This window comes from Tinamus guttatus, unplaced genomic scaffold (genome assembly GCF_059628265.1).
Source record: "Tinamus guttatus ecotype Peru unplaced genomic scaffold, ASM5962826v1 Tinamus_guttatus_pri_ptg000201l, whole genome shotgun sequence".
NCBI classification, from domain to species: domain Eukaryota; kingdom Metazoa; phylum Chordata; class Aves; order Tinamiformes; family Tinamidae; genus Tinamus; species Tinamus guttatus.
Genome location: NW_028288735.1, coordinates 336,845 through 364,446, shown reverse-complemented (window position 1 = coordinate 364,446; position 27,602 = coordinate 336,845). Strand labels below are relative to the sequence as shown.

Here is a 27,602-nt window from a genome sequence, read left to right as displayed (position 1 = left end):
CGCCTGGGTGTCAACTGCAGGAAAATAGCACCACTGAAATTTTCTCAGAAAAAAAAATAGGCTGGAGGAAGTCTAAGGCTCATCTTGCTGTGATATGGCTGTATCAGCTATTTCAAGGTCATTTCTCACAGCAGTTTAAAAATCATCCTTAAAAACCTGTCATTACTGGAGACTGCATGTCTTTATCATGATACCTACGCCAGGGTTCTTCTCCTGCCATGCTCTTTTTTTCTATTAGATTTCCCTTGCATCTAGTGCACATCCTCCTAGCTGTGGTATAAAATCTGTTACACTGTAGTGAATTAACTCGTATTTTCCCATTCTGAAGAGGTGAAGGTATTAAATTAGTCATACATGTCATTCACAGTCCAGCAGCTGCAACACTTTTATAAGTATACTAAGAAATGTATATTATAAAATATTTGAAAATTTTAATGGAGAACAATATCCACTAAAGCAGACATGGTAAGTACAGGATATCTACTGCAATCCAGGATGTTACTTTATTACAGAATTTTTATTCTTTTTTTAAACAGATAAGGGAGTTACATTATTGGAAACACTAATCACTTATAAAGCAGATGGTTGTGAAGTCACTGTTGGTTGATCTGGCTTGTTAGGCTGAAGATAGTTTTTGAAATAGTGTTTTTTGGCATGAAGGGCTAAAAGGGGATTATTTTTGTGTAATAAACTGTTTAATGTTTGAGCCTTCAGGGTTTCTTCAGAAAACTGTACAGGTGGGGGACAAGGTAATCTTTGTAGTGGCCGTCTATGAAACCTTTCCCGCTGTTGTGCACAAACCAGCACTGCACGTCTGTCCCAAACACACGGTCTGTCCTGTAGTCCTTCTGCAGTCCGCTGTGAGGGAAAAAACACCCGAAAATGAGGGTCAGGGCTTGGCAAATAGACAAAAATGCATCAAGAATCCTACTCCTCTGCTTTGCAAACATGGTGAGATGTGAGTCACGCAGTGGAGACCTCCACAAAAAGCAGCAAACTACATTTCTGTGACACGTGGGCCCTTTCGTGGAGGTCCCAGGCACTCCTGGGACAAATGTAGGGAATGGGGTTAACACAGCCTATCTGTAAAGCAAACAGGTCATGTCACAGAATCCCAGAATGGCTGAGGTTGGAAGGGACCTCTAGAGATCACCCAGTCCAACCCCCTGCTCCAGCAGGGACACCCAGAGCACGTGGCACAGGGTGGCATCCAGGCGGGTTGGAGATCTCCAGAGAAGGAGACTCCACAGCCTCTCTGGGCAGCTTGTGCCAGGTCTCTGGCACCCTCACGGTAAAGAAGTTCTTCCTCATATGGAGGTGGAACTGCCTGTGTTTCAACTTGTACCCAAGTCCTGAGCATGGGTGAGTCACAAATACACAAGAACCCAACGTGCCTTACAGTCCCATGTGGTGTACACTGCCAACAGCTAAAAACACATCATTTATTAACACAGGAAATACTTTCCTGAGATCCTTGAGAGTTAGTAGACCTAGAGTCATTGAAGTTATTAAAAATGTATTAATTTGGTTCAGAAATAAAGCAATTATGCAGATCATCCTTGGCCATGTTGTCTTCTGAACACAAATGCTACCTGGTAACAGTGAACTTGTTTCCTTTCACTTCCATGGTGGCCTGTGGTTTCTCTGGAGTTAGCCCAGGTCTTTGGTTGTGGATGTACACGTCAGGTTCGGACACAAACTGACCTGTTCAAAGAGAGGTTTAAAGCTCTTTGCAGTTTGGAACCTTGGTGGTTCTAGTGCAAGCTGCTGCCTGGCACGTTTGCAAAATTAAACTAGTTCCTGAAGGCAACGGATCCTGCCTGGATCAAGGGGCATCACACCTCCAGCACTGTAGGATCGCCTGTGTGGAGAGTATTCTGGAAAGACTCTACTTTGAGTCAGCTACTTAAGCTGAATGGAGCTGCAAAGAATATTGGGGCAAACAGCCTCTCTGCAGCTGGCAGGATTCTAGCATCTTTGAAGGAGAGCTGTGTGGGTCATGATGTTGCCCTTTCCAAGCTTGGGACTCGGGAATGATCTGGTCTATGCACGATTTCTTTTGGATGCCAGAAGTTTGGAGAACTAGGGCTGTTACCTTTTCTTGAGGTATCAGCCATGCCAGTGTGGCTTAGTGGTCCTTCCACTTTGTTTAAGCAGAAGGAAGCAAGTAAGCTTCAAGCTATGCTGGGATTAATGTTTCCAAAGGCAGACTGGGGCAAGGATGGAGATCCAGCTGATGAGCTTGGGTGCAGCCATGTTCTGCAATGTCCATAGGACATTTTTCCATTCTGGATGCAGAGATCAGTCAATTCACTCAAAGATCCACCAAAACCTTTTCAGGGGTCCCTCTCCTCTCATCACCCATGCCCAGCTCTTACCAATCAGCCCATGTGCTGCCGAGGAGAGATGGTTTTCAGGGGGAATGTAGATTCCCAAGAAGTCAACATGAACAGGATGCTTCTTCCAAACACGGTGCAACAAAACCATGAAGGACATTTCCTCACCCACGGTGACAGTAACATTTCTTTCTTTCTTCACAGATATGAGAAGCCTAGCAGGGGCACAGAACAAAAGCAAGAACTCAGTTCAGCTGCCCACACCTAAGCTTGAGATGCTCCCTTGAGATGTTCTGGGACACCCAGGACACACACACAGAACTGGCAGATATGAGAGAAGATCCACCAAAAATGTGTGGCCTTGGTAGTGGTACCTAGTAGCCTGGCAGGACAGTGTTAATAGGACGTCCATGCTCAGGCAAGCAAAGCCTGCCCTATAGGTCCAAGATCCCCTTTCAGTTAGTGGAGATTTTGAAAGTGATTCCTTTGCCAAAACAGGTGTCTAGCACTGTAGGGGATCCATCTTGGTTGCTAGCCATTAATCTGCAGGTGAAGGTCTCCTGAACACTGTGAGTCATGTCTCCTAGCTGCTGTGGATACAAGGAACCGTTATGGTATCTCAAAGAGCATTACGCGCTCATGTTCAGGCAACTGATCCTGGCCTTGGTTAATACAGTCAGCCACAGGAGAGGAATTCAGCTCTTCTTATTTGCGTTTGATCAACCTAATCCCTCTCTTGGCTCTATCACCTAATCCCCATTAACTATAACAAAAGCTCAGACATCTCGCTGAGATGCCCATGCCCACATGTAGGCACACGGGGACCTAGATCCCACCCAAACCTGGATAAGCCCAATGCTTGGTTCCAAACAGTTTCCGTATGTCAAACAACGAATGCTCCACAACTTACTGTTTCCGAATGATGTGTCCTGTATCTGACCAGCTCAGCGTGATGCTGTAAGATCCATCTTTCAGTGTTATTGTTTCCGTGCTGATCTCCACTTTTAACCCTTTGTTTTTGAAATAAAACCCAATTTTGCCAAAGTAGGTACTAAGTTTCTTATTCTCAGGCTTCTTGGCTCCAATGAGCTGCCCATTGACCACAACTCCTGCAAAGAGCAGAGAAACAGATCTGGGCTAAATCAGTATCCTGGCAGTATGCTTCGGATCCATTTCAATGCAAAATAAAGCCAGTTATCTTCAAACAGTATCAGTGGAGATTTAACATTGAGCACAATCTTGCAAATCTGTTGTGTTCTTTCAAATTTCTTAGGGCAGTTGCTGGGGTTGGAAGACAGTATGAGTTTATATATCCAAAATATCTCTTCTAAATACCCCACTGTAATATTTCCTACATCAGTCTAAAGACCTGAGAAAATTACTTGATTCTCAACCATTTCTGCCCTTTATGAAGAAGAGCAGACCCTGCCATGTTTTAGCAGGCAGATCTCAATTACTGGAGAGGCAAGCACACAAAAAGAAGTTTCATCTTGCACTGCTTTAAGCCTTTGCTGTTTGGAGAATGCAAGCAGCAAGCTGGATCCCAGGAGCGAGTGGTTCTGCTCTGAGTTGGAATTACTCCTAGAAACACGATGCTTCTGATTTATGTGGATGAGGAGTGACCTTAATGCCATGCAGTTTGTTTGTGTTCAATGAAACTGATGTAATAAGAGCAATCAACAGGGCAGAAATCATAGAATTATTTAGGTTGGATCTCTGGGGATCCCTAGTCCCACCCCCTGTTCAAAGCAGATCCTGCTAGAGCAGGTTGCTCAGGGCCTTGTTCCATTTAGTGCTGCGTGTCTCCAAGGTTGGAGATTTCCTCACCTAGCTGGGCTGTATCCCCAGTGTTTGGTCAGTCTCACAGTGAAAAAGTTTTTCCTAATACCTAACATCTAACCAGAATTTTACCTGTTGCAAATTGCATCACCTTCTCATTAGCTTCCAGTTACATAGCTGTGGATAGCAACAACCCTACCCTGATTCTTCTTTTCTTAAGACTTACCCAACCCAGCTCTCAGCCTCTCACTGTCCTGTGCTCCAGCCCTCTATAATCATCTTGGTGGCCACCACTGTATTTGCTCCAGGTTGTCAACACTTTCTGATCCTGGCAAACCCCAGAAGAACATGGTACTCCAGACATGAAAGGAAATCATTTCCCTCAGCCTGCTGGCCACAATCCTGTTTTAGCCTGCAGCACTCCTTGCAGGCCTTGCCTCTGCTCTCAACACCATTCAGGAGGAAGAAAAGTGCCACTGTTTTTATTCCCTTACCAGTACCAGGATCAGAAACCAAGTTTAGGATCTTTCCAGGCTCGGAGTCAATATTAAAGCAGATGTTCCTCTGGCTTTTGGGCAGATATATGGTGAAATGTGGATCGTTGTCAACTGAAACATGAAAGTGAAGAAATAGGCATGAGAGGCAGGACAGTACCTGTGCACGATACATGGGACAAGAAACAGAGCCACTTTCCTTAGGGGATTTTAAAGGACTTTTATGTACTTCTCAGAATAGGAAAATGACCTTTTGGGCCCCTGCAATAGCTAAGGAGGGTTTCAGATGCTCTTCACAAAAGCCACTCAGATGCTTTCTCCCCTAAGAAAAAGACATCACATTCTTGGTTAGAGTGCCCCGAGCCTCTGGGTTAGCAGGTCAACTGCCACAGGCTCATCCAGGACTCCAGAGGTTTGGCTTTATTTGCTCAATATGGAAGGCAGAGTCCAGGTGAGAGCCAGGACCCATCTTTTGGAAGTATTTACCTCTTCCTATGCATTAGAATAAAGCCCAGACCTTTGACTAGACATTTTTTCACATTAAGCAGAAGTGTAGGTACCATTCAAGGAACTTTTGTCCTTTCTTGAATTTAGCTCTCATTTCTTTCCCTTGATTCTCACCAACTGCTTCATCTTCTCCCACTTGATGCCAGAGGCTGTTCTGACCAATATTTCCAAGAACACAATGAATTTCCAGTGCAAAATATTTGTATAAGTTGGGCAGCTAACTCTCTTGCTCCCTTTCCTTTCCAAGCAGCAACTTTAACCATCTCAAATTCTTAGATTAACCCTGGTCTGCACTGAGGTGTTTGACAGCTCTCTGGGAGCTATGTAAATACACACATTCAAACACTGACACATGCAACTCCCTGAGTTATTGTAGCTGTACAGCTTTTACTGGCAATGTGTTTCCCAGCTGGTTTGTGTAAATTCGGCAGTAAACTGTGGCAAAGGCCCAAGTGTTAACAAGACCCATCAGTCATCAGTGCACTCAGAGATTTCCATCTACCACAGAGCTCTCGTGCTGTCGTCTGCAATGGCAGCAACTCTACATCAGCTTTGCTACTGTGGACAAGCTAGAAGTGAACGCAGGGAATGGACTCAGCCTCTGAGAAACACACAGGAGAAGATGGGATCTCGGGGAGCCTATTAAGGTCTTAAATAGCCCCGTGTTTAATAACATAGAGTTTATTTTTTTTATACCTACATCTATTAATATTGAAAATCACTTAGTATTTTATACAGAAAAGCTTCATACTTGGGAAATAGACGGATTTGCATGAATTTGGTTGTGGTGGCTTTCCCTTTGGGACGTGCATAGTTGGGCCCTGCGCAGACCAGCAGCAGGGGTTGGATCTGGAACCTTTACACTGATGTCTCCTGCAACATCAGCCGGCTTCCTCAGCCAGCCCCAGCAAACCATTTGTCCTCTTGTGGACTAGGCCCTAAGTGAAGATGCAGCTTGTCCACAAACCAGAAAATTCAATATAAATTTTCAGGGCACCTGGCAGACACCTCCACCAGTGTGTGAACAAACTCAGTGCAAAGCACTGCACAAATTGTCTCCTGTAGCAGGCAGAGCAAGAAATGTTTGCTTCTTCTTAGGTAAATGAGGCACTAGCTGGGGCAGAACCTATTGCTACACTGCCTGATATTAATTTATTCCAGTTGTCCCTGCTATACTAAGAGCTGGTTTAAACTGCTCATAGGTGCTCACTGTCTTGTCACAGAAGCTGAAATCTCAAAAAGTGCCTCAAAATTCTGGATATCTAACTCCTTTATTTATTCATTAGGGGATGAGTGTTGCTGTCTGACATTTCTTGCAGAGAAATGCTGTAGCAATCACCCAACACACCTGAAAAGATTAACTTGTTCCAGCACAAACCATAGAGATGGCTAAACTCCTTGACTGTTTTGCAGTATGTCATGTCCATGTAAGAATAACAGAATATTGATGAGAATAAAAATGATGAGACTTTGCATTCTCCCTTCCCCACTGTGATACCTGTGAAATAAATGTCTTTGCTTCCCTTCATTTCTTTTACCTTGACGACCTGGGGGTCTAGTATATCTGCATGCAGTTACCACTGCTCAGACCCCACCTCAAACTGAGTTTTAGCCCCAGTCCTCAAATTATTCTTTTCCCAATGGGCAGTGAGAGGTAAAAGTGTGTTTCAGAGTCTGGCCAGTGCATCATCACATAAAGAGAAGACAACATCTTCTCCGGCCAATGAAATAAAACATAATATCTTATTATTCTATAGATATCTATGACACCTTTGGTGCTAAAGTGTGCAGCAGGAAAAGAGGGCGTGCAAAATTTTTACCTCTGTTTATGCTCACAGTGGACACAGAGGAAGCCATTTGCTCAGGCATGAAGCTCACGGGTACAGCTGTGATGTTGGCCCAGGGAGGGATACCGTTCCTGGGAGCATTTGGAGCATTTGGAGTTAAATCTAAAGTACCTGTTAAATGACATCAGAATTAGCCCCCATCAGCCTGTACAGACATTTTGAATAGCGTAATTAATGCAGTAAGTCAGAGTCTGATGCATAATACCAAGATAAAGTAGCTGATCAGCAGTATTTGCCACAAAAGGCAGCTGTGTAGAAAGGAGGCAGGAAGACACAGAAGCTCTAAGAGGGGGAGTGCAGTTCTGATGAAGCATATGCAAAGCAGAAAAGCCTTCTTTAAATTACCTATTTCATCCCTTATATGTACAACCATTTTGCCACAGCCTACAATATTCTCCATAGCCCTAAGCACAGATTTACTCAGATATTTCACAAACTCTTTCCTCTGCTAAGGTTCAAGAGTCATGCCCCACTACCACGGAGATCCACAGGAGTCTTGATCCCAGTTTCAATGAGGTAAGTTATGACTATTCTGCCAAACACCAAAAGACACCAAGGAAGCAGTGCTAATATCATTTAAGTCATCTACAGCTTCAAGATCAAGATAAACCTGATCTAAATTAATCAGTTGGGGCTATGTACAGTGAATTCCCTCTGCAATACACACTATATCAGTGCAGAATTGGTAGTCATGAGTTGTAATACACAGGATAAATAACAGCTATCTCATTCCTCTTTGGGTTTCTACTTCAGACTTTACAATTGAAAAGAAAAATAGATGAACCAAACAATAACAACTGACAGAAAAACCTCATTTCATGTAGCCAGCACCGGAATATTTTTTATAGTTATCCATGAGTCTGAGAGCTGGGAATGTAGGATATGCACCTGGAGTTTCAGCAAAATTGCAATCATTTCCCGTGCTAGGTGCTGGGGTGATTTTGTCTATTCTAGCAATGTAGGTTGCCTCTTTCTCTCACGACCAGTTGTAAACTCATATTTCCTGCATATTAAAAATGGTCACCAGACTCAGCTGTCTAAGGAGTTGATATTTCATTTTTGATGTTCCCATTACATTGCACTTGCACTATTTTCCCAGCAGCAGCAGTCCTGCTTTTTCAAACCACAGACTGGTGAGGGCGCAAAATTGCTGCTGTAAAGTGAGAGCAAAGTATTTATGGTTGTGCAGGGATGGCTTTGGGTCCATGAGACACCCACGGATGTCCATGGCTATTGCTTTGAGAATGGCTCTATCACATCAGAAAAAGAAAATCCTGCCTTGCTTGGCTAGACAGAAGGTAACAAGGATCTTAGAACATGTTTGAAAGTCATGTTTTTAAAGGAGAAATCTAGACATTCAATAACAAGTGATCCTATATTGTTAGGACAACTCAAATTCCATGTAGGCTTTTGGCTGATTGACAACTACCTTGGAAAGCTTCCAAGGCCAAAAATCAGTGATAAGAAATGACTTTGTCAACTCCACCGCTCAATTCAAGTGCAAGGAATTAAACGTATCTGTCCCAACATAAGAATTCAATTTGTGGCATTGTAGGCTGATCAATAAATCATCGTTGCAACCTTGGCACATTCTGTCCTCACCAAAGCCAATGGCTCCAATGAGAACTTGTGTAAGAGAATGTTCTCAAAGTGGCTGAAGTTTGTTCAGCTTTACCTGAAAATGCAGTCGATGGTATAAGCACAAACACCCTGAGTGGGCAATGAACACAGCACGCGTCCATGAGAAGAATAAAGCCAAAATGGCAGCTCATGTAAGTGGACAAGCCAAGACACTGACCTGGGCAGCAGCCCCTTCTGGGGTCTTTGGGTTGGTCTGCCAACATTATTTCATCCTTTTCTGAGTTCTCTATCAGCATGGCTGTGAAGGGGGTGACAATATGATGGTCAAGAGACATCTGTAGGATGGATTTGGTGATGTTCCTCTTCAAAGCTGCAGTGGGGGCCGTGTTTCTGAGTGGAAAATAAAACAGAAGACATGATAAGCCACTCCTCAGGCCAGTGCTGAGGAGAGCTGTGATGCTTGTTATGCCTCCACAGACCAGTCACAGAGACGAGCTGGAAGGATCAAGGTGTAATGAGAAGGAAAGGCTGAAGAAAGGCATGAATGACTCTCCATGACTTCTGCAAGCTTTGGCCTGGACTCAGAGCCCAATCCCAACTCCTGATCTTGGTAGGAGATATTTTACTGCTTCAGAGAGGATTCATCAGACTTCCTAAATATATTGGGCTTTATACTGACCCCCTCCTTAACTTTTATTCAGGCTCTGTGAGACAAATGTCTCATTTGTTTCATTCACTCAGAGTCACAAGCCACATCTGTCTGACCCTTATTCCCCTAATCAAAGTCTTTCCATGCTATCTGCAAGTGCTAAGAATAGGAAAAGAGTGAAGAGCTGAAGATATCACTTGCCTTTATTTATATATGTTTACCTTACCCATGTGAAACCCTCTGAGAGACCTTATCTCCCTGTGGTCTCAGGGAGGACCAGAGTGCTCTCAGGCTTCACTTGCCTCCCATGTTTCTCCTCACCTCTCTGCTAGCATCTGGTTGACAGTCAGATAAGCCCACAGTTTCCTGGTGAATTCAGGATCCGCATATCTGTCTTTCTTCATGAAACCATCCAGTTCTTCAACATCTCGCAGGGTTTCCATAACAAGCTCTGCATTTGCCTTTGCAGCAAACGAGAAAGATGAGGAGAGTGAGACAGGAGAATAGTGCAGCTCCACGTCCCCTTCCTGGCCAACACTTTGCATGGTTGGCATCGACGACCTTCTCTGGATCTGTGCATGGTCAATTCTGGGTTCGAAAGTCCCAACACTGTTAACCCAGCAGGCATGGGGAGGGGAACTGTGGCAAGAGGGGCTTTGTTAAATACAATTTCAGTGACAGTGATAGATAAAGCAGACAGCAGTAGTAACTACCATGTCACAAGAAGCAGCAGCAATTATTCCTCTGCTCTTAACAAAGCTCTGATATCCTTCCTTCAGATTTTTTCATGTCCAAGCCCTACTGTGTAACAGGGGCCAAATTCTGCTTTCTCCTGTAGACTCTTGGACATCACTGGTAAGGAAGATTATTGAATATGTTTATTATTTCTTGTAGAAAATAATGAACTGCAAATCTTAAGCCCTTCAAAAGTCCAGAAAATTGGATTTTTCCTCAGAAGCAAGGATTTGGTCCTCCCCATCCCACTCCACTTAGAAGATCAGTCCTGAGACACAGTAAAAATCTCACTGCACATGTTGCAAGGCAGAGTATACAAATATGGTGCTAGGACTTGTCCTACACCACCTGGAATGTCCCCCTGGCAGATTCAGCCAAGAGAGGAGCTATGTTAGAGGACCTCCCCTGTACCTCCACAAAACATGAAGGACTCCATAGTTTAGAGCAAAACTCTAACTTGCAATTCCATTTTGTATGGTGAAATTCTTATTCGAAGACAGTTCCTCTGCTTCAGAGCACAGGAGGTGACAATCCATAGCAGTACTTGAAGCTATCATGAAAAATCAATCGGTCAAACCCTCTACAACACTCCCCACTCTTTCACCTGGGGCAGACAAAATACTCTCCTGGCAATAACCAGCACTAAAGCAGCTGTGCACATGAATGTCTGTCTTCTTCAAGTATCCTAGAGAGTTTCACTCACTGCTGTAGCTGTGACGATGCTTTCCAAGTGCTGCAGGTTTTCTGTGTCGACCTTCCCAGCCACTATTATCTCTGAGCCACCAAAGTAGTTGTGGAAGCTGCTCTGGGTGACATCTGACACTGACTCCTGGGGGTAGTTGAACTGAATCTTCTTCAAGAGCGGAGTGGAGACTTGGTTGTAGAATTTCTGAGATGGGAAGAAAGAGAGAAGTGAGTCTCATACCTGAAGCAACCCTCCCATATGAGCCCCTATTTCTGAAAGAAGAGCAGGTTGCAAAACTGGGAACCTTAATGGGCCAGAAGGATGCAGAAACCTTTATCTTTAGGCCTTAGCATGCCTTTATATGCGTACAGCAAGAAGGACTGGGCCAAGTCCTATGGAAGTCAAAGGATGTTTGTAAGCCCATGGGACCTTATAGAGAAATGGTCTTTTTCCTGGTCCTAAAAGGCTTGAAAACAGATATATATGGGCCAAGATCTGTATGCAGGTTGGTCAGCTTTTGGCTGTTGTGTGAGACACACATAACTGCTTTCCACATTTTTTTTTTTTTTTTTTTTGCAAAAAACTAGGCTTGTGTCTCACTTATGTTCACTCCTGTGCCAGAAACATTTTTGACCTCATGGCTGATCTGAATGAGGATCTGCTCGCAGCTCCGTTTAATTTATGGCACCAAGGAATATAGAAGGAAAACGGGTACCCATTTTCCTTTACAAGCAGCTCCTTTCCCGGCACATGTGCCAGATGTGTTGTTGTAACATGAGCTACTGATGAGCTCTTGTATTGGGAAAGAGGAAATTTGGGAAGTTTTCAGAGGTGACAAAACCAGTGAATACACACAGAATAAGAATATAAGTGTTTAGTCATCAGCAAATGTTGCTTATTGATTTGGATCTAGAACCTCCCATAATTTAACCCTTTCTTATGCTGGTAAAGTTTGGATTAGAATTTATCATTTAAATCCAAACCTTTTCTTAGGGCTGAAGTAGTCTGAGGCAAAATTAAGCCCAGAATTTTAGTTTGAAAGCTCTACTGTGTGGTTAGGACTGTGTAACAGAATATAAATCCTACACAGAGCAGTACAGTAAATACATATTATACATGCTGTAAAAATTGTAACTAGGAGCTCTTGATTTAATGCATATGATTGTTATCTCGCAGAACTCTCTGTCTTTGTGATCCCCCTGGGAACCTACAGTTGGTAGTGGAGTTACCCAAGCTTCACAGCTGTGAGCAGAACTGCACCCTCATTTTCAGAGGTGATGGGCCAGAAATGCACCTTCATTTGGGCGGAAGTCTCCTGATTTCCAAAAATCCTTTGGGCCATGCCACGGTTGTCGGTTGCGATTCTCTGCAGGAAATCGTAATCTACGTCAAACCCAATCCCAAGGCAGAATAGAGAGAATTCGTCCTTTATGCTCTGCTTCACATTCTTCTGGATTGTAGTCAGCTTTAGCTCACCTTGGAGACACACAAAAAGTGACATTCATCTGAGCAGCTGTGGAAGTCTCCTTCGGGATAAGGGAGTTCATGCCCTTGCAGTGTGTCTTGTTCTCTCTTATTTATAGGGGGAATCTAGACATATAGTTCAGATGTCTCCATTTGGCCAGATAAACTCTGCCTATAGTAGTATTCAGGCTTCTCCTGGATGGAAATTAACTAATTCTTTACAGTGAGGATGATTCCCTTGAGTTATTTAGCGGTATCTGTTGTGTATTCTTTGCATATCCATGGCTCTCATTAGCTTCCAGGAACAAAACAAACCCAGGAAGGATTTGTTTTACAATTGTAATGCATCTAGACTGCTTCCAAAATTACTCGTTCGAGTTTTCTGTGCACTAAGGGAAATACCTCCAAAATGGTTTTACTCTGTTTGTCATATCTAAGATCTCTGCCACCACTGAGACTATTAAAAATAAATAAATAAATAAATAAAACACCACCACCAACAACAAAAAGACACTCAATAGCAGTTTCTCTTCTGAGTTGGCATCTTGCAGCAAGGATTACTTTTCGACCTGTACCAAGTCCTAGCAAAGTTCATTTTGCTGTTTTATTTTCCAGATTTACATTTTAAACTCGAGACTTATACATCTGTGTGGACTGGGATCATTGGAAGAGGAAATTTTCTGTAAGATTGTTGTGATTACCTGTCGCAGTAATTACAGGAAATACATAACCTGCATAGCATAACATACTCATCTTTTAATAGACTCTCTATGAAGTCCCAGGCACTTATAGCACTTGGCAGAACAGTACAGACTTTGGAAAGCAGGATAACAGGTTTTGTTTTAAACTTACTCTCAGAGTACCTACATGTTGTATGAATTTCTCAGGTCAATTCCATTGGCCTTCCCATCTAAAGCAGATTCTTACCTACTGTTGGGTCTCCATCAGACACTAATACAATCATGGAGACTGAGTTGGGGTCCAACATCCCTAAGTTTTGGGCTTCATTCAGGATGAATGTGGCTCGGAGAAGAGCTTCATTGATATTTGTACCTGTTAAACACACAATGAAAAAAAACAGGTTTGATTCTTTTTGATTCTCTTTTTGAATATAGATCAGTTCTAAGATTCCAGCAGAATTAACCAGCATGAACAAAGGCAGCAAAAACTCTCTTCTGTGATGTTTCGGGTACATCTGCTAGCACTCTCTGGTTCTCTGAAGAAACAGAGGCTGAAAGGTGTTGCATGTGAGTCTTTGAGTTAAATAGACATTCTCTGTTTTTCTTCTTTTTTAGCTACATCGTTTACTAAAATCAGAAATTATCAGTAGTTGCATCAGTGTAAGTGGAAATAGACTGTAACCCATTTGCTCCTAGGTTTGTTCACCAGTCTGTTATTCTGTTCTTACCATGACGTTGAATGAAATATATGGATATACATTCATATGAATTTATGCACATTCATGTATACACACAGATGCATGTGTTTTCACAAAGTTACATTAAGAGGCCGGAGTCTGATAAACTTTTTCATTCTGGGATGTCATCTCCACCTAGGGACATCCTACTCCCATTAATCCCGTTTGTGGCACTGGAAACTATTTACTCTGGGGTGAAGAAGCAGGTTTGCAGGCAGACCACAGAAGGAGAGTGTGAAGAATCTTTCTTTTCTGAGACCATCTTAATTGAACATCTTAATTCTGGACATCTTAATTGAAAAAAAAAAAAAGAAAAAAGGTTTTTGTGGTTACTGATCCTGAGATCTTAGTAAGTTCTGACACTTCAAGGTTTGACTTGTGGCACAGAAGGGACACAGTGAGATATGAGTATGAGAAGAATAGGAGCAGCGAGGTTGAGCTGGTGGAAGCTAATTTGCTTTGTTAAGAAAGAAAAACAAACAGTGGCTTCAGAGACAAGATAATCAACCTCTGTATTTCAGACCAGCTTTGCTGGATAGGAACAGGTCTCTGTCAATTCATTTGTGGAGGCATAAGCAAGTGGATATGAGGCTCTGCACTCATATCCCAGCCTGCGTTCCTACTTCCAGCAGGGTTTCTACTCCCAGCACACTGGTGATCTTGGCCAAGTCTCTGTATTGATCTGACCTCATGTGCTGACATTGAGAGTTTCTGCAGATGAAGGCTGCATCTGACTCTCTTACAGTGCAGAGCACCAGGAAAGCCTGATCTGGGGGAGAGCCTGTGTGCACTATTGGCAAACAAACAGCTGAACAACTGCACCCAGACTGCACTTCAGGGAGCAATTGATTAAAATGATTGCTAGCCCCCTCTGCACAGCCCAGCAACTAACAAATGAATGGAGCCTCCAAGGACCTGTGAGACTGAAAAAAACAACTGTTCTTGTTTGCTAGATAGGGAATGAAGGTATAAAAATGATGAACTGTTTGTCTAGGGTGACAGGTAATAGTAGATCATGGTGTAGTCTACAGTTTATAGCCCACGGAGACCCTAGAGTTGGGCTCTCTATGATACTTCAAAAAACAAAACAGGGCCCTGATCTTTAGTGAATATTTGGGGTCTGTGGGTCTGGAGGTAGGCCCTAGAAATTAAAGGCAGTTGTGCTAAGATGCTATGGTTATGCAGAGGGACACAGCACTACAGACACCTTCTCATTTTTGTTATATGCTATCGTGGCAATGCTGGAAGCAAGAAGGGCCTACAGCTCTTTTCTCTCCTCCCTAAGTTCACATCTGTTACACCTTGTTCAGCAGAGGGAAACTCCTTCCAATTCCTTGGCATAACGAACTGGAATCCTTGCTTCCTTTTAGCCACAGGTCATGCTTTTCCCAGCAAGGGAACCAGGCTTTTAAAAAATATTCTGCCAATCTGAAGGGTGTCTGGGGTACTTATTCCCACGATGCCTAACTTTCAAGACCCCTTGCAATCAAATCCTCATACCACCATTGGGATGGATCGTCTGGATATACTTCTTTGCATCTTCCACTTGTGATGGTGTGGCTGAGACTAAATTATCTCTCCAACATCGAACATTGTGGTTGAAGTCAATAAGAGAGAACTGATCAGCAGCACGGAGCTCACTCAGTATTGCTTTCATGGCTTCAATGGTCTGAGAAAAGGAAACACAAGAACAGACAAGTTTAAGCTTTTTGTTGTTGAAAGCATCCTCTTAACGTGAGTACAAGAAAACAGTTGATGATGAACAAAATGAACATTGGAATCCAAATTAACATCTATAAGCCAGCTCTCTCATCCATAGAAAAGGAAAAAACAGTTCTACCTTCTTCAAAGAAGTATAGTTTGAAATGCAGTTAGCGAGAACAGAACTATAGAACTTCAACTCATCCTTGCTTAACATCCTTGGTCAGTTAACGTAGACAGCACGTGCAGGAGAGAGCGCGTGCACGACAGCACAGTCACTCCATGAGACGTCATGGTCCAGGAGAGAGGAATTATTACAGCACTCAGAAGTATTCCTGTCTGCAGTGCTGTCATTCTAGACTGGGTAACATCTGTTTCAAGATGTGCAATTTAAACAAGTGACAATTAGCCTGTGTTCCAGTTTTGCACAATTGATTTCCCCAAGGAAGCAGTCTGCTCTGGTATTGTGTTCTGAAACAAATTCAATATATAGAGATCACCCCAAACTAATGTTTGTCGATCCAGTTCCAAAAACCTCCAGTAAGACATGATCTGCAATCTACAATCTCCTGAACTCCCCACTCGGCACTGCAAAACTCTCTTTCTCTCTTCTTAATATCTAATATATCTTATGCCTCTTCTGCTGTAAATCCATCTGATCCATTCCAATGCTATCCTTGGGGTGCATGAATGTCAGCCGATCAGTTTTCCTTTTGGAACAACTTTCTGCATACCTGAAGGATGATTACACATTACTTAGAGGAGTCTTCTTTTGCAAAAAAAAAATTAATCCAACCTACTTCTCCATTTTTTCCCTCTTGAGTTATGTTGTCTAAGCCTCTCATTACTTTTCAGGCTGTCAACCATTTATCCACAACTTTTTGAAAGCAGGGATGTAGTACTCCCAACTGAGATTTCCTCAGCACTTAGTAGAGGGCACTCCAGAAAAATATGGGCAGGGCCTTTGAGAAATGCTCTGTGATCTGTCATTTTAAAACGTTGCTTAAGAGCTAAAATTATTATTCTGATGACATCACCTCTTCCTTATAACATGGAATGAGCATTTGTAAACAAAGTGCAAAAATCGCGACGTCCATTCACTTTGTTTCCTTCATTCATGGAAACAAGTGTCAGGACCTAATCTGCTGTTTTTGGCTGCTAGTCTGCCACACAGTTACATGATAAGACACATGGGGAAAACTTGGACGCAGGTTCTTTTTCCTATAGAGGTCACACACTTACTTGTTTCATTTTCAGTCCCCACATTGATCCGCTGACATCTATAACAAATAAAATGTTTTTGGGCAGAGGATCAAGGTTTTCCGGAGCAAAGAAATGAACAAAATAGCCATTAAAAATCTGCAAAATAAAATAATAATAATAATAAACAATCAAACAAACACACAGAAAACTGGGCCATGGTAAAGATTTCAGGGAATGCAAGACAATAACAGAAGAGAAAATGCTATTCTTTATGGACTGGATCTGACTTTCAGCTCTGCAGGTCCCTGTATTTGTAGTCTAACACCATCCATACTTCATAGTCTTTGCTTTCTATCAGGGAGAGTAGAAGCTAATTTTTGGAGAAATGCCATGCGCTGGCATTGGAATTAATGACAATATTAAAAAAAAATGTGGCTATAATAATTCGACCCATAACTCTGCTTCAAGTTAACATAAAAACAATGATGTTCTGGTTTGTCTTCTTATGATATATTGGTATAAGTTTCAAAGACTCTGTCTTGTGATTCAACATTAAGTTACTAGAGTGGTGTTAAGTATAAAAAAAATTGGCTTGTGGATAAGGCGGGAAACTACTCCTGACTATTTGTAGGACCATGTCTTAGTCATAAATTAAGTATATCCTTTATGCTCATTTAAATTATTTCTTTTCTTCAACAGGACAGAGGTGTCTTTCTCATTCTTGTTCTCCCTGAACATGCCAACATGGCTTAATTTCTGCCTCGCTAAGTGCATTATTTATACAGTGATGAAATTCAGCAGATTGTTTATGGGCAGCAATTCCTGCATTCACAGACCTCCCTTCCTGGTCAAACAGCAATACTTACTTCCAGCTCTCCACCCGTGGTTTCTCTGTTCACATCATATTGCACGACAAAGTTCCCATCTACAGCTGTAGAAGAGCACGTGGGGCATTTTCGCTGTTGAGCCATCGTTGGCTTGAAAGAAACATGAGCCTTGAAAAGAGAAATGATAGTCAGTCAAATGTGGGAAAGGGGGACCACTGAAACAAAAGTGGTTCCTCTATTTATGTAATATCTTGTTTCACTAAGAGCTCTTCTGATTTCTTTATTTTTAATTTAAATGAGAAACGGATTTTGCTGCTTCAAAACAAAAAGGGCACTGAGGCTTGTGTGGATTTACTGATTTAATAATACTCACTGTGACAAAAATAGTGTGACACGTACCTGGAGACGCACATATTTCAGAGCTAGGTGAGTGGTTTATAGTAAGAAATAATATATTAGCTTATTTAACACTTAACGTTTAAAAGTTACCTTTTTCTCTCCCTTGGAGATGGTAGTGATTCCATCAAAATGGTCTCCGAGTGAATTAGGAGCATGCACATAGCGAATTCCCTGTGGCTCAACAATGCGGACATCCACCTAAAGGGGGGGAGAACACTTAGCATGAAGCAGTGCCACAACTACAGAACCTCATTAACTGTCCAAAAGGAAATTGAAGACAGATGGTGGGATGCTTTTAAGAATGCTCCTGTAGGACTAGCCTTGTTCTTGGTGGGAATCCATGCAATTTTGGAAGCAGATCATAATGGAAAGACAAAAGAAAGAAAAAGTGCCTCCCCAAAATAAGAAGAATTTGGTGGAAATGCTCTTCCTTCTTTCTCCTCCCTCCTCCTGAGGCAGGTGGAGAAAAGGAATCAAGGGTGACACCATCATTTATGTTGAAAGCATGAATGAAGGGTGAAGTGACTCTGCCTAAGCGCTGTTACAGTACTGAGGCCAGTAGCACTGTATTCTGTTTCTGTTGATGTTCACCTTTGGATGAGTGTAAGAAAGAAGATAAGTATAAGACAAATCAATTTCTGTCAATTAGTTTTGTAGGGACTACCATTCAGAGAACATCTACTCCCATAGGACAATGTCTATGCAGCTGAGATTATTATGAGAAGCCTTATTCCAAATAAAGAGCAAATCGTGCACACCTTTCTTCAGTCAAGGCAAGTCCACACACAGGTATAAATGGCAAGTGTTTTTTTGTCTAGGTGGTTTTGATGAGGATCAGCTTTAAGTCAGAAAATTCTTCTACCATGTCACTGCAAGGGGAGGACTTATTTATGGCTCACTGATGGAGCTATATAGCTCCTAGTTTGAAGTGTCTTGTGCTGGTCAGCACTTTTAGGCTATTTGTACCAAACCCCCACAAAAGGATGGAGTCGTAGGGGCTCACAGGACTTTTAAGATTCTTTTCAGAGAGGATTCATACACCAAATCCATCCTACCTCCATGTGCTTCGCCAAGCGTCCTGGCTTCACAGAGATGGTGTGCTCATAGGAGCTCAGTTTCCTTCGAATCATTTCTTGGTAATGGAGTTCAAACTGAATCTTTGTCCCAGGGGGCACATTCACTTCAGTTTTGAAGTTTTCCATATCCATTGTATTGCTCCTGAAAAGTTAGCAGTGGAGTTATTTTGAGAAAGTACAAAGAGAAGGGGAAATTCTTTGCATTTTGTTTTAGAGTTATATATTTACTGAGATTCTAACTGTGGCCTGTGCCAGGTAGTTGCAGATTATTAGCACAATATTAGCACGATATTTGTCAAGCCGAGAGCAGGAAGTCAAGTCAAGTCCTTGATAATTAAACATCGTGTTTGCTGAAGTGACTAAAGTCTGTCTCTCCCATCTACTTTTTTTGCAAAGTCCCCCTGTTCTGTCTTCTTCCGGGATGGATTGGTTCACTCCTCCCGGGAAAAAGTTCAATACAAGATCCAAATGCCTAAATCTTTGTACCTTACTATTCCAGCAGCTTTGCCTTTGGCTTTTGCTTGAGAATACATTCTTCTAGCTTCAGATTTTTCTCGTATTGAGCTAGTAAATGTTATACCATTTACATCCCTAGGAGAGAGAAGCACAGTCAGTTTATGAAAGCAACAAATTTACAGTTAGCATCTGCTTCCTTGTTTTAGAAGAACATTGGTGAGATCTAACCTTTTTATAGCCTGATGGGAATTTAAATAATAAGGCTCTCATTTAATCCCAAAGTAATGAAGCCTGGTTTCCAGCAGATCTTCATATCTGTCCCTATCTACTCTTCTATTTCATGCTGCCAGCAGGCTTGTACTCTTATAGAGAATCTGCTCTTCTCTACCTCCTTTCCAATTTCCCCATCTTTTGGGTAGGTGGGTAGTGACTCGTGTCATGGCTATTTTGAAACCATACCTGTGCTGACTGATAGATCACTATGTGTGGTTTGCTGAAGTCTCTCTGAATGGATACTGCACCAGGCTAAAGTCTGTTTCTGTTTAGTGAGGGCTCAAATTTGGAACTTTCTCTCCTTTGATCTGGTGCCAATTTGCACAGGTCAGGTCAGTCTATTTGAGACTTCCATTCTTTTGTCAACTTTTCTTAACATTGGCCAAGGGCCCAGAAATAACCATGGAGGAAGAGAGAGACAGACAGACAGTAAAATGAAACAAACATTTTTTTTTCCTCAAGAAAAAAATATCAGGAGGTGTTTTGCTTTTATGAATAATTCCCTCCCACCACATTCTTCCTTCTTACTGAGACAACTAGAACACAAGGCTGATGTCTGCCCACTACTCACATAGTAAAGCTGTCAATAAAAGCTCCTTTGGGGACTTGCACATCAAACACTATGTGCTGGGACCGTTTTGCGTTATTCACCATTTTGGCTTGGATCATTGTGTTGGCCAACCGTGACGTTATAGTGGACTGAACTTTGTAGCTGTAAAGACCTATCTTGTCATCGTCTTCCACCTGTAATGGACAGAATAACTCAATTCAGGATGCATCTCACATTACATTACAACATGTTAGCTGAAAGGCAGGAATCTTTTGAACTGGAATGTCTTCATTGCTTTGAATCATGTAACCAGTCTTGTAATGACTCTGTCAGGTGTAACTCAGCACGAAGGGGTTGTACAGTAATTCCTCAACATGAAATATGTTGAGAAGAAGAAAGCTCATCTTTTGAATAGAGGTTCTAAATAAAGGAGAGTGGACCTATGCAGTAGATGTTTAAAACATGGCAGGGGGAGAATGATATTAAACTGGTATATTACAATTTTGCCTTTGCCTGATCTGTTTTGTTGCTTATTTCTTTGTATGTGGCATACCCTCCTCCCTCCAAAAGCAGTTGTATAAACAGCATTGTGCAAACAGTTGTCTGTTTAAAGAAAATAGGTTAATACCTGACCAGTGGTATAAACAAGGAACTGAACAAACAAAAGGATTGATTTCCGAAAAATGGTTAACCAGAAAATCACTTAGTTCAGTACTTTTCTTCCACAAAGGAGAAAACTCACCAGATCTCCAACATACCCCCAGTCGGATGTGCTTCGCTGGAAAAGAAAAACACAAAGAATATATTTCAGTAAAGCAGAGAACTCAGACTGTAGCTATTTTGACCTAGGGATCAGACAGGGATAACTACCTAAAAACTGCTTTTCAAGATCATCGGAATCAGCTTGAATTCTCAGGCTTTGTGTCTGGATTCCTTTTGCTTTGTTTCATGTATTTATACGTGGGATGTTGGAGCACATGATCTCCAACTGTGACTTAGAGACTATCAAAAACAAAAGGATGGTTCTCTGTCTTCCTTTTTTTTCTGTTCAAGAACAAAAATATTCTTACTTAAAAAGCAAAGCATGTTGGAAAAAAGTCATACTCAAAAACCTTATTTTTGACACAATTTTCATTTTTCTAGGAAAAGTGGAATGTCTCAAAAATAGACCTTTTTAGCTTGTTTTGTTTTTATCTTTTTGCTTTTGTTTTTATTTTTTTATCTAATTTATATTATGGCATTGTATACAATATACATTTATACTATTATTTTTTGTGTAATTAATATTATTACATATAAATGCTAATATATATTTAACCTGCACAGTTACTCTTCTGCTTAGAACGGCTGAAACAATGGTAACTGAGTGCTTTTTTTACTGCCATACGAATGCTCCTATTTAGAATTTATACACAGAGGTGGTGACATCCTGTGGCTATCATCTGAACCATTCTTTTTAGTTAGCTCATGTAAGAAAGAGAGTCTGGGATGGGATTTGGCTCTCCTAGTTCTAGGGGAAGATGCAATTGGTTAAAGTTGCTGTTTATTTTGGTGTTACTGACGCAACTAATGGGCATCTGCTCTTTGTGGTCAATGGAGTGCTTCCTCCGATCTGAAAACAGATGCTACCATTTATTTGAGTGAATTATGCCCTAAAATGTGTTGATTAGGGGCAGTGGGCACCCAGCACTGTTGGAGGTGTGCTAGGGCCTCCAGCTGTGTCCCCAGGAGGCCACAGGTCTCCTGTAGGTCCTGCATCATACTTGACACCTCGGATGGATGTCTCGGACTCTGTACGTTACCTCACATCCTCACCAAGTACCTGTGTTTAGACAAGTGGACCGAGCCCTTCAACTCCACTGATGATGAATGGGAGCCTTGGAGTGACTAGGTCAGATATCAATCATTAAACGGTAACAGTGTACCAAAACAGACCAATCTCATCTCGGGTTTTAAAATAAAGGTGGAGCTTGAATCCGAGAGGACACGAAATCACAGAAGATGCTTTTGATAACAGTCTGTAGTCACATCATCCACAAAAAGGTTGCTATAGATTTAGTAAACTTGTTGGGAGTTAATTTATGTACTGTTAGCAGGAAACCTAGGTCTGCATAAGAAGTAATAGGTTGCACAACAATATTTTAAGGAGATAATTTTAAGGATCCCTTAAAGATGGATAGAGCCACTACAGGATTCCTCATCTGACTGAAAACAAATTCATGATTTTATTTCATGGTTACACAGGCTCTGCCTGAAACATCCAGAGTGGCATTTTAGGAGCTGGAAGTTTATAGGTCTGTAGAGACACTCTGTAAAGCATAGAGCTTGCTCAGACCTTCACAAGACCCTAGAAACACCACTGTACAGTAAACCCAACGCTTGACCCCTGATAAAGAACCTACCTGTGAACAATGACTGCTGCACATCGCCTTGGGGCAGGAAAAATCACGACCATGAGTATAAATTAAGACTAAGCCAACCTCAACTGAAACAAAACCAGCTGAGAATAGAACAAGATCTTAGCATAAAGGGGATTTTCCCACTACTTCTCTGCTTCTCAGTGGAGGTCAGGTTTCCTAATTCCCCTTGGGAAGGGGACAAAAAGCTTCCAAAATGCATTCGTTTCCTTTCTGTTTTTTTTTTTTTTTTTTTTTTTTTTTTTCATGAGTATGAGTGAGAAGAGGGAAGTGTTGATTGAAACATGAATTTATCACTTGTACCTGTAGTGGCACCCATTGCTGTTGTTAGGATGGGACAGCCAGTGGGATTTCCAGAGTACTGGCATCTCAAGGGTTGCAGGGTGCAATCATTCCACTACATGAGAAGGACAGAGCTGTAGATAATTTTATTTGAGTAGATAATTATATTGAGTTTTAGTGATGGTGTCACTACTGAAAATATGCATCTTCCAGGGGCTATGGTGGAGGTAAATAGGCTTATGGTATTTATGGTATTAGGATTAGTGCCTGCTCCTTGCCTTTATACTGCCTCCAGTTCTGCTGATGACAGAAAGCAACGTCTCATGCAATATCCTGTGTGTGACAAATAGTCAAATAGGGCAGAGGAAACAAGTGCCTCAGGAATTGTTTTTAGGACTTGGTCTTCACAGGTACTGAGCTCTATTTTCAAGGCGCTGAGAGGCTTCTTCCTCACTCAATCCCTAGGAAGGCTATGGATATTCAGCCCTTCATGAGGATCACTGTGTGTGAGTGTTGCAATTATTGTGCAGTCTACCATCAAGAAAATCCTGAGTACATCAAACTATATGTCGTTACCCAGGGCTGCCCAGGCCCTGGCTCCTCCTGCCTTGTCAGTGGAGGAAGTAGCCATGTTGTCTAAGGCCGGAAAGTACCACAAGAGATCTGATTGCACTTGTTTTAAGTCACATATAGGATATTTTGTTTATAGCAGGTTTCAGAATGAAGTACACAGCTTCTTTAGGAGTCTGCGGAGTACTTCTGAGGTGTAACTTGGTGAAAGAGGAAGAACAAATTCACAGTTGCAGTACTGCCTTTGAAGTAAAGAACGCTTATACTGACATCTGCAAATTTCTAGGGGAAGTGATAAGAATCTGTAAATTGAGAAAAAAAGTTGAAAAGTGAATGCCTAGCATGAGATACCAGGAAGAGAATGAGATATATCTGGCATATCCTCCCAATTTTTTGTGTTGTTGCCTGCACATAGCTTCACTTGTCTTCATGTGACCCATTTCCTAACGAATTTTTAACACATTTTTTAACACACTGCATTCTCCTTGCAACCTCTCTTGAGTTCTTTGGGGATAGTGACACTCAAGGTGCAAGAGGATCAATTTCAAACCTAGGGCTTGGCAGAGCTCAAGTTTTTATGGTCTTCCAGACTAACCTTGATTTCTGAAGTCGTATGAATTCTCTGGGACCTGCGGAGCTCCCCAGCTGACACTACTTTGTCTTTCTCCTTTCTAATTTACTTTCCACCCTAGTTTTCATGGAGAGAAAGTCAGGCAAGCTGGCCAGTAAGGAAATAGATGTGATCTCGTGAGTTATGGGCTCTGGGTAACTGAGCTCAGGATCAAGACTGGGGACCATGTTACAAAAATCTCTGCTTTGCAATATAGACATAAGCTCTGGTATCTATCTATGAAACAGAGATAAGAGTGAACCATCATGCAGAAGTTCACAAGGTTACCTGCATTCCAGACTGTGGGGCACTCTTCTCTGTGGTCACGAGGACCATTCACACACCTGAGACACTGTATATCTGGAATTCTTCACAAAGAGCAAATATATTACATCTAAACACCTTACTCAGGCTTAGCAAATAATTCTTTCCCTTTGCAACAAATTAGTAGGGTCTACAGAGGAGTGTTGTTTTGTTGCCAATGGGCTACTGAGCTCACTGTAGAATAATGCAGCCCTAAAACAATAATATGAGAAATAGTCGTTTGTAATGATCAACAATAATTGCTGTTAGCACATAGATAGTGTGTCAAGGCAGGCTGTTCCAGGTAGGCTTTTTTAAAATCTCATTTCCTAATCTCACACAATCAACTATTGTGACTCAATTAACATAAGGATAACTCATCATATAACTGAAGTCTTAATTGTTCTAGTTTGCAATCACTTTGCGAATCGCTTATTTGATAGGTAAAAGATGGGAAATAATATGTAGGAATATAAGGGAAGGCTGAAATAAAGACCATAAGTAGAACTACAGATTACTACGTGTGTATGTATATATCACTATGTATTTACAGAGTCGAGGAATGGAGAGAGTGCAATAAATATGGCACTAATACAAATGTGTTAAAAATAAATGATGCCCTGAACAAGTGCAGCTAGAGAAGGTATCTGCTTAGACTGATTAAATTATTTGAACATCGGTCTGGCAAATGTGAGCTGATTTGATTCACATTTATGTTAAAACATTCTATCTCTCTGGCAGTGTCATGGGGGCTTCGCCTGGGAATAACTTACATTTACACTCTGTGTGAGGCCCCTTTTAAAAAGCCTTAGGATAAAGAAGAATCATAGTTGCCTGTGCTTAACTTCAAAGACACAGGGAAATTCAGCTTTACTCAAGACAACTTTTTGTATATCCTATGCTGACCAACTTTAAGAAAGGCAACACCAGACCTCTGGTGAAGAACAAGGTCCTTTCTAATCATCCTTTCTTTCATTTGATGTAATGAAAGTTAATATCTTCAAATAACTGATTTCATGATTATTGTTAATTACCATTATGTAAAACACAAGAAAAGTCCTGCAATGTTATTGTAAGCATTTCTATTTCAGTTTAAAATGTTTCTGTTTCAAAACTTGTCAGAATACAATAATCTGCAATGCATCATTTTCTTCCCTGGCCTCTGACTCCACCAACATATTTCCTATGTGACACTGTGCTGTACTCTCTTGAACTGAGTTAAATATGAATTCCAGCAGGACTGGTAGTCTTCATCCTAGGTTCCCAGTTCCCTTCCATTTTCTAATGGAAAAGCCCCACTATCAATGGGATTTTTCCCATACATGAAGTTAGATAGACAAGTATTGCCATTTCTTAGCATCTGTATTATGGTCTTACCTAGGAATTCAGATATGGAACAAAGCCTTTTTTGATAGGAGCTGCATAGAGAACAACAGTTACTTTCCTGACAAGAGCTAGAGAGGTCTCCATGCCTATCAAGACATGCTGGTCCCACCTGACTGCACACTCACAACCACTGAAAATGGACTAGTGGACTAGCCACCTAGGGAGAACTTCCAAGAACTTCCAAGCATTCTTCCTCTCTCCCTTGCTTCTTTCTCTCTCTCTCTCTTTTTTTTTTTTATTTTTTTTTCTTTTTCCTAAGCATTTCTGAGAACTGTACCTGGTGCCTGTCACTTCTTGTCTTGGAGCTTGAAGGGAACCCATTGATTTCCAGGTCAATTAAATTCTCCACTTCCTGAAAGAGAAAGAAGAGGAAAGAAAGGGGTGTTGCTGCTCTCTTACATTTCCATTTAGCACTTCATTTATTATTGATTGGCACTCAGTATTGTGAGTATTTACCTCCCCTTCCTGCAAATGGGGAGCAGAGACACAGTCCCCTCAGATCAAAATATTTCTTCTTCACCCATTCATTTTCTCCCTGTAGCCAAGTAGTTCCTTGTACTATAGCAAGATCATGACATGTACCATCATTTTAAGCTCATTCCTTCAGAAACATAGAGTGATATCTTATGGACTGAAATGCTCATAACATGAAAGAAGATTCTCATCAGGAGTTGTCCAATTATGATAACCACAGTATGAGAGATACTGAGATAACTCAAGTCAGTGAGTTCAGAAAATTTCCCCTGAAACCGGTACAAATTACCTCTAGTTTTAAGGTAATATAATAGAGAACAAAATTTTCCCTGTTGATAGAGAACCTAGGCTTTTCCAAGTGCAAAGTGTGACTTTTATTTCAGAGCAATATCCTATAAGTTTTTTAGCAATTCGATGTATGCCAATAAAGAAGTTCATTAGTTGCTCAACTTAAATGATAGCATATTCACAAATGTTTGCACAAACTTGATTTGTTTAAGCACATTGAGGTTTAACTGATATCGCATCTATGATTAGGCAGGAGCAGAGGCTTGCATTTTTTTCTTAGGAATTATAAATTGTGGATAACAATCTCACTGTGTCATGAAAAGTGCTGTTAGGAACAAAGAAAAAGAGAATATTCTTACTAATTCTTTTTGTTAACGTTGCACAGTGAGAGAAAGCTTCACATCAGCCCTGCTGGCTTCATAGAAATATTGCAATATACTACAAACTTCAATTTGAAAAAGAGCTGTATCATGTGGAAATGGGTGTGAACACAGAAATGTAAGCTCTGTTCAGGAGAGGGGATTAAATGTAGATCCATCTTTAAAGTCAGAACTATACTTCTTTTATTATAAAATTATACTAGATTATACCACCCCTCCAGTAATGAATGTGCAGTCAATAGGATCTTAATTCAGCATTAGAATCCATGTAGGCAAAAACCTTTTGCCAGCAAAAATTTGGCTGAAGTTTGTGGCATTCATATACAGGAGAGCTCATTCACCAAGAAATTTAGATGCTGGATTTCTATGTATTTCAAGGAAGCAGGATCCAAAATACATCTGAAGGTCTGAGCACAGAAATCCACTTGGATGTTTAGAGGTTAAAAGCCCCGGAACAAGCAAAGCTGAGTTAAAGTAGCAATCCCGTTTCCAAAAGGTCCTTGCCCATACTAGTCCCAGCTTTAATGTTAAAAAGTCATGCCACAAAAAACAAGTAAAAACATTTATCAGAATAATCCCAAGTTATACACAAAAGCAGAAGAGAAATGATGAGATATAAGCAGAACAATGAAGATTCTTTCTGCTTCTGCTTTCGCTGAAGCCAGTTACAGCTTCAATTTTGATTTCAGCAAGGAAGGTAGACCTAGACCCCATCTGGAAATACTCACATCTGGGATTCCATCAATAACAAGATCAAAACTTCCTACTTCAGAAATGAGGAAAAAACCCAGGAAGCAGATCAGATGCTTCATTTTCTTCCTGCTCATCTCCTGAGAACAGTCCGCATAGGTACTAGACACAGGATCTTTCCTTCTCTGAGACAAGTTCAAGGAAACGGTATGGGGTTATGTAG

At 41.4% G+C, this 27,602-nt stretch overlaps 1 protein-coding gene across 1 annotated transcript; it reads right to left on the bottom strand.

The window, feature by feature from the left end:
- Positions 1-658: 658 nt before the first annotated feature.
- On the bottom strand, positions 659-27,602 carry ITIH2 (inter-alpha-trypsin inhibitor heavy chain 2). The gene is made up of 21 exons (XM_088523975.1): positions 27,418-27,602; positions 25,825-25,899; positions 20,722-20,757; positions 20,001-20,173; positions 19,187-19,291; positions 18,680-18,842; positions 17,715-17,822; positions 17,265-17,393; positions 16,438-16,554; positions 14,995-15,163; positions 13,005-13,130; positions 11,908-12,089; positions 10,632-10,817; positions 9,515-9,654; positions 8,762-8,934; positions 6,937-7,074; positions 4,610-4,723; positions 3,247-3,445; positions 2,379-2,551; positions 1,593-1,704; positions 659-858 (listed from the first exon to the last, which is right to left on the bottom strand). The coding sequence occupies exons 1-21, from the start codon at positions 27,514-27,516 to the stop codon at positions 711-713; spliced, it is 2,865 nt and encodes a 954-aa protein (XP_088380101.1). The 5' UTR covers positions 27,517-27,602; the 3' UTR covers positions 659-710.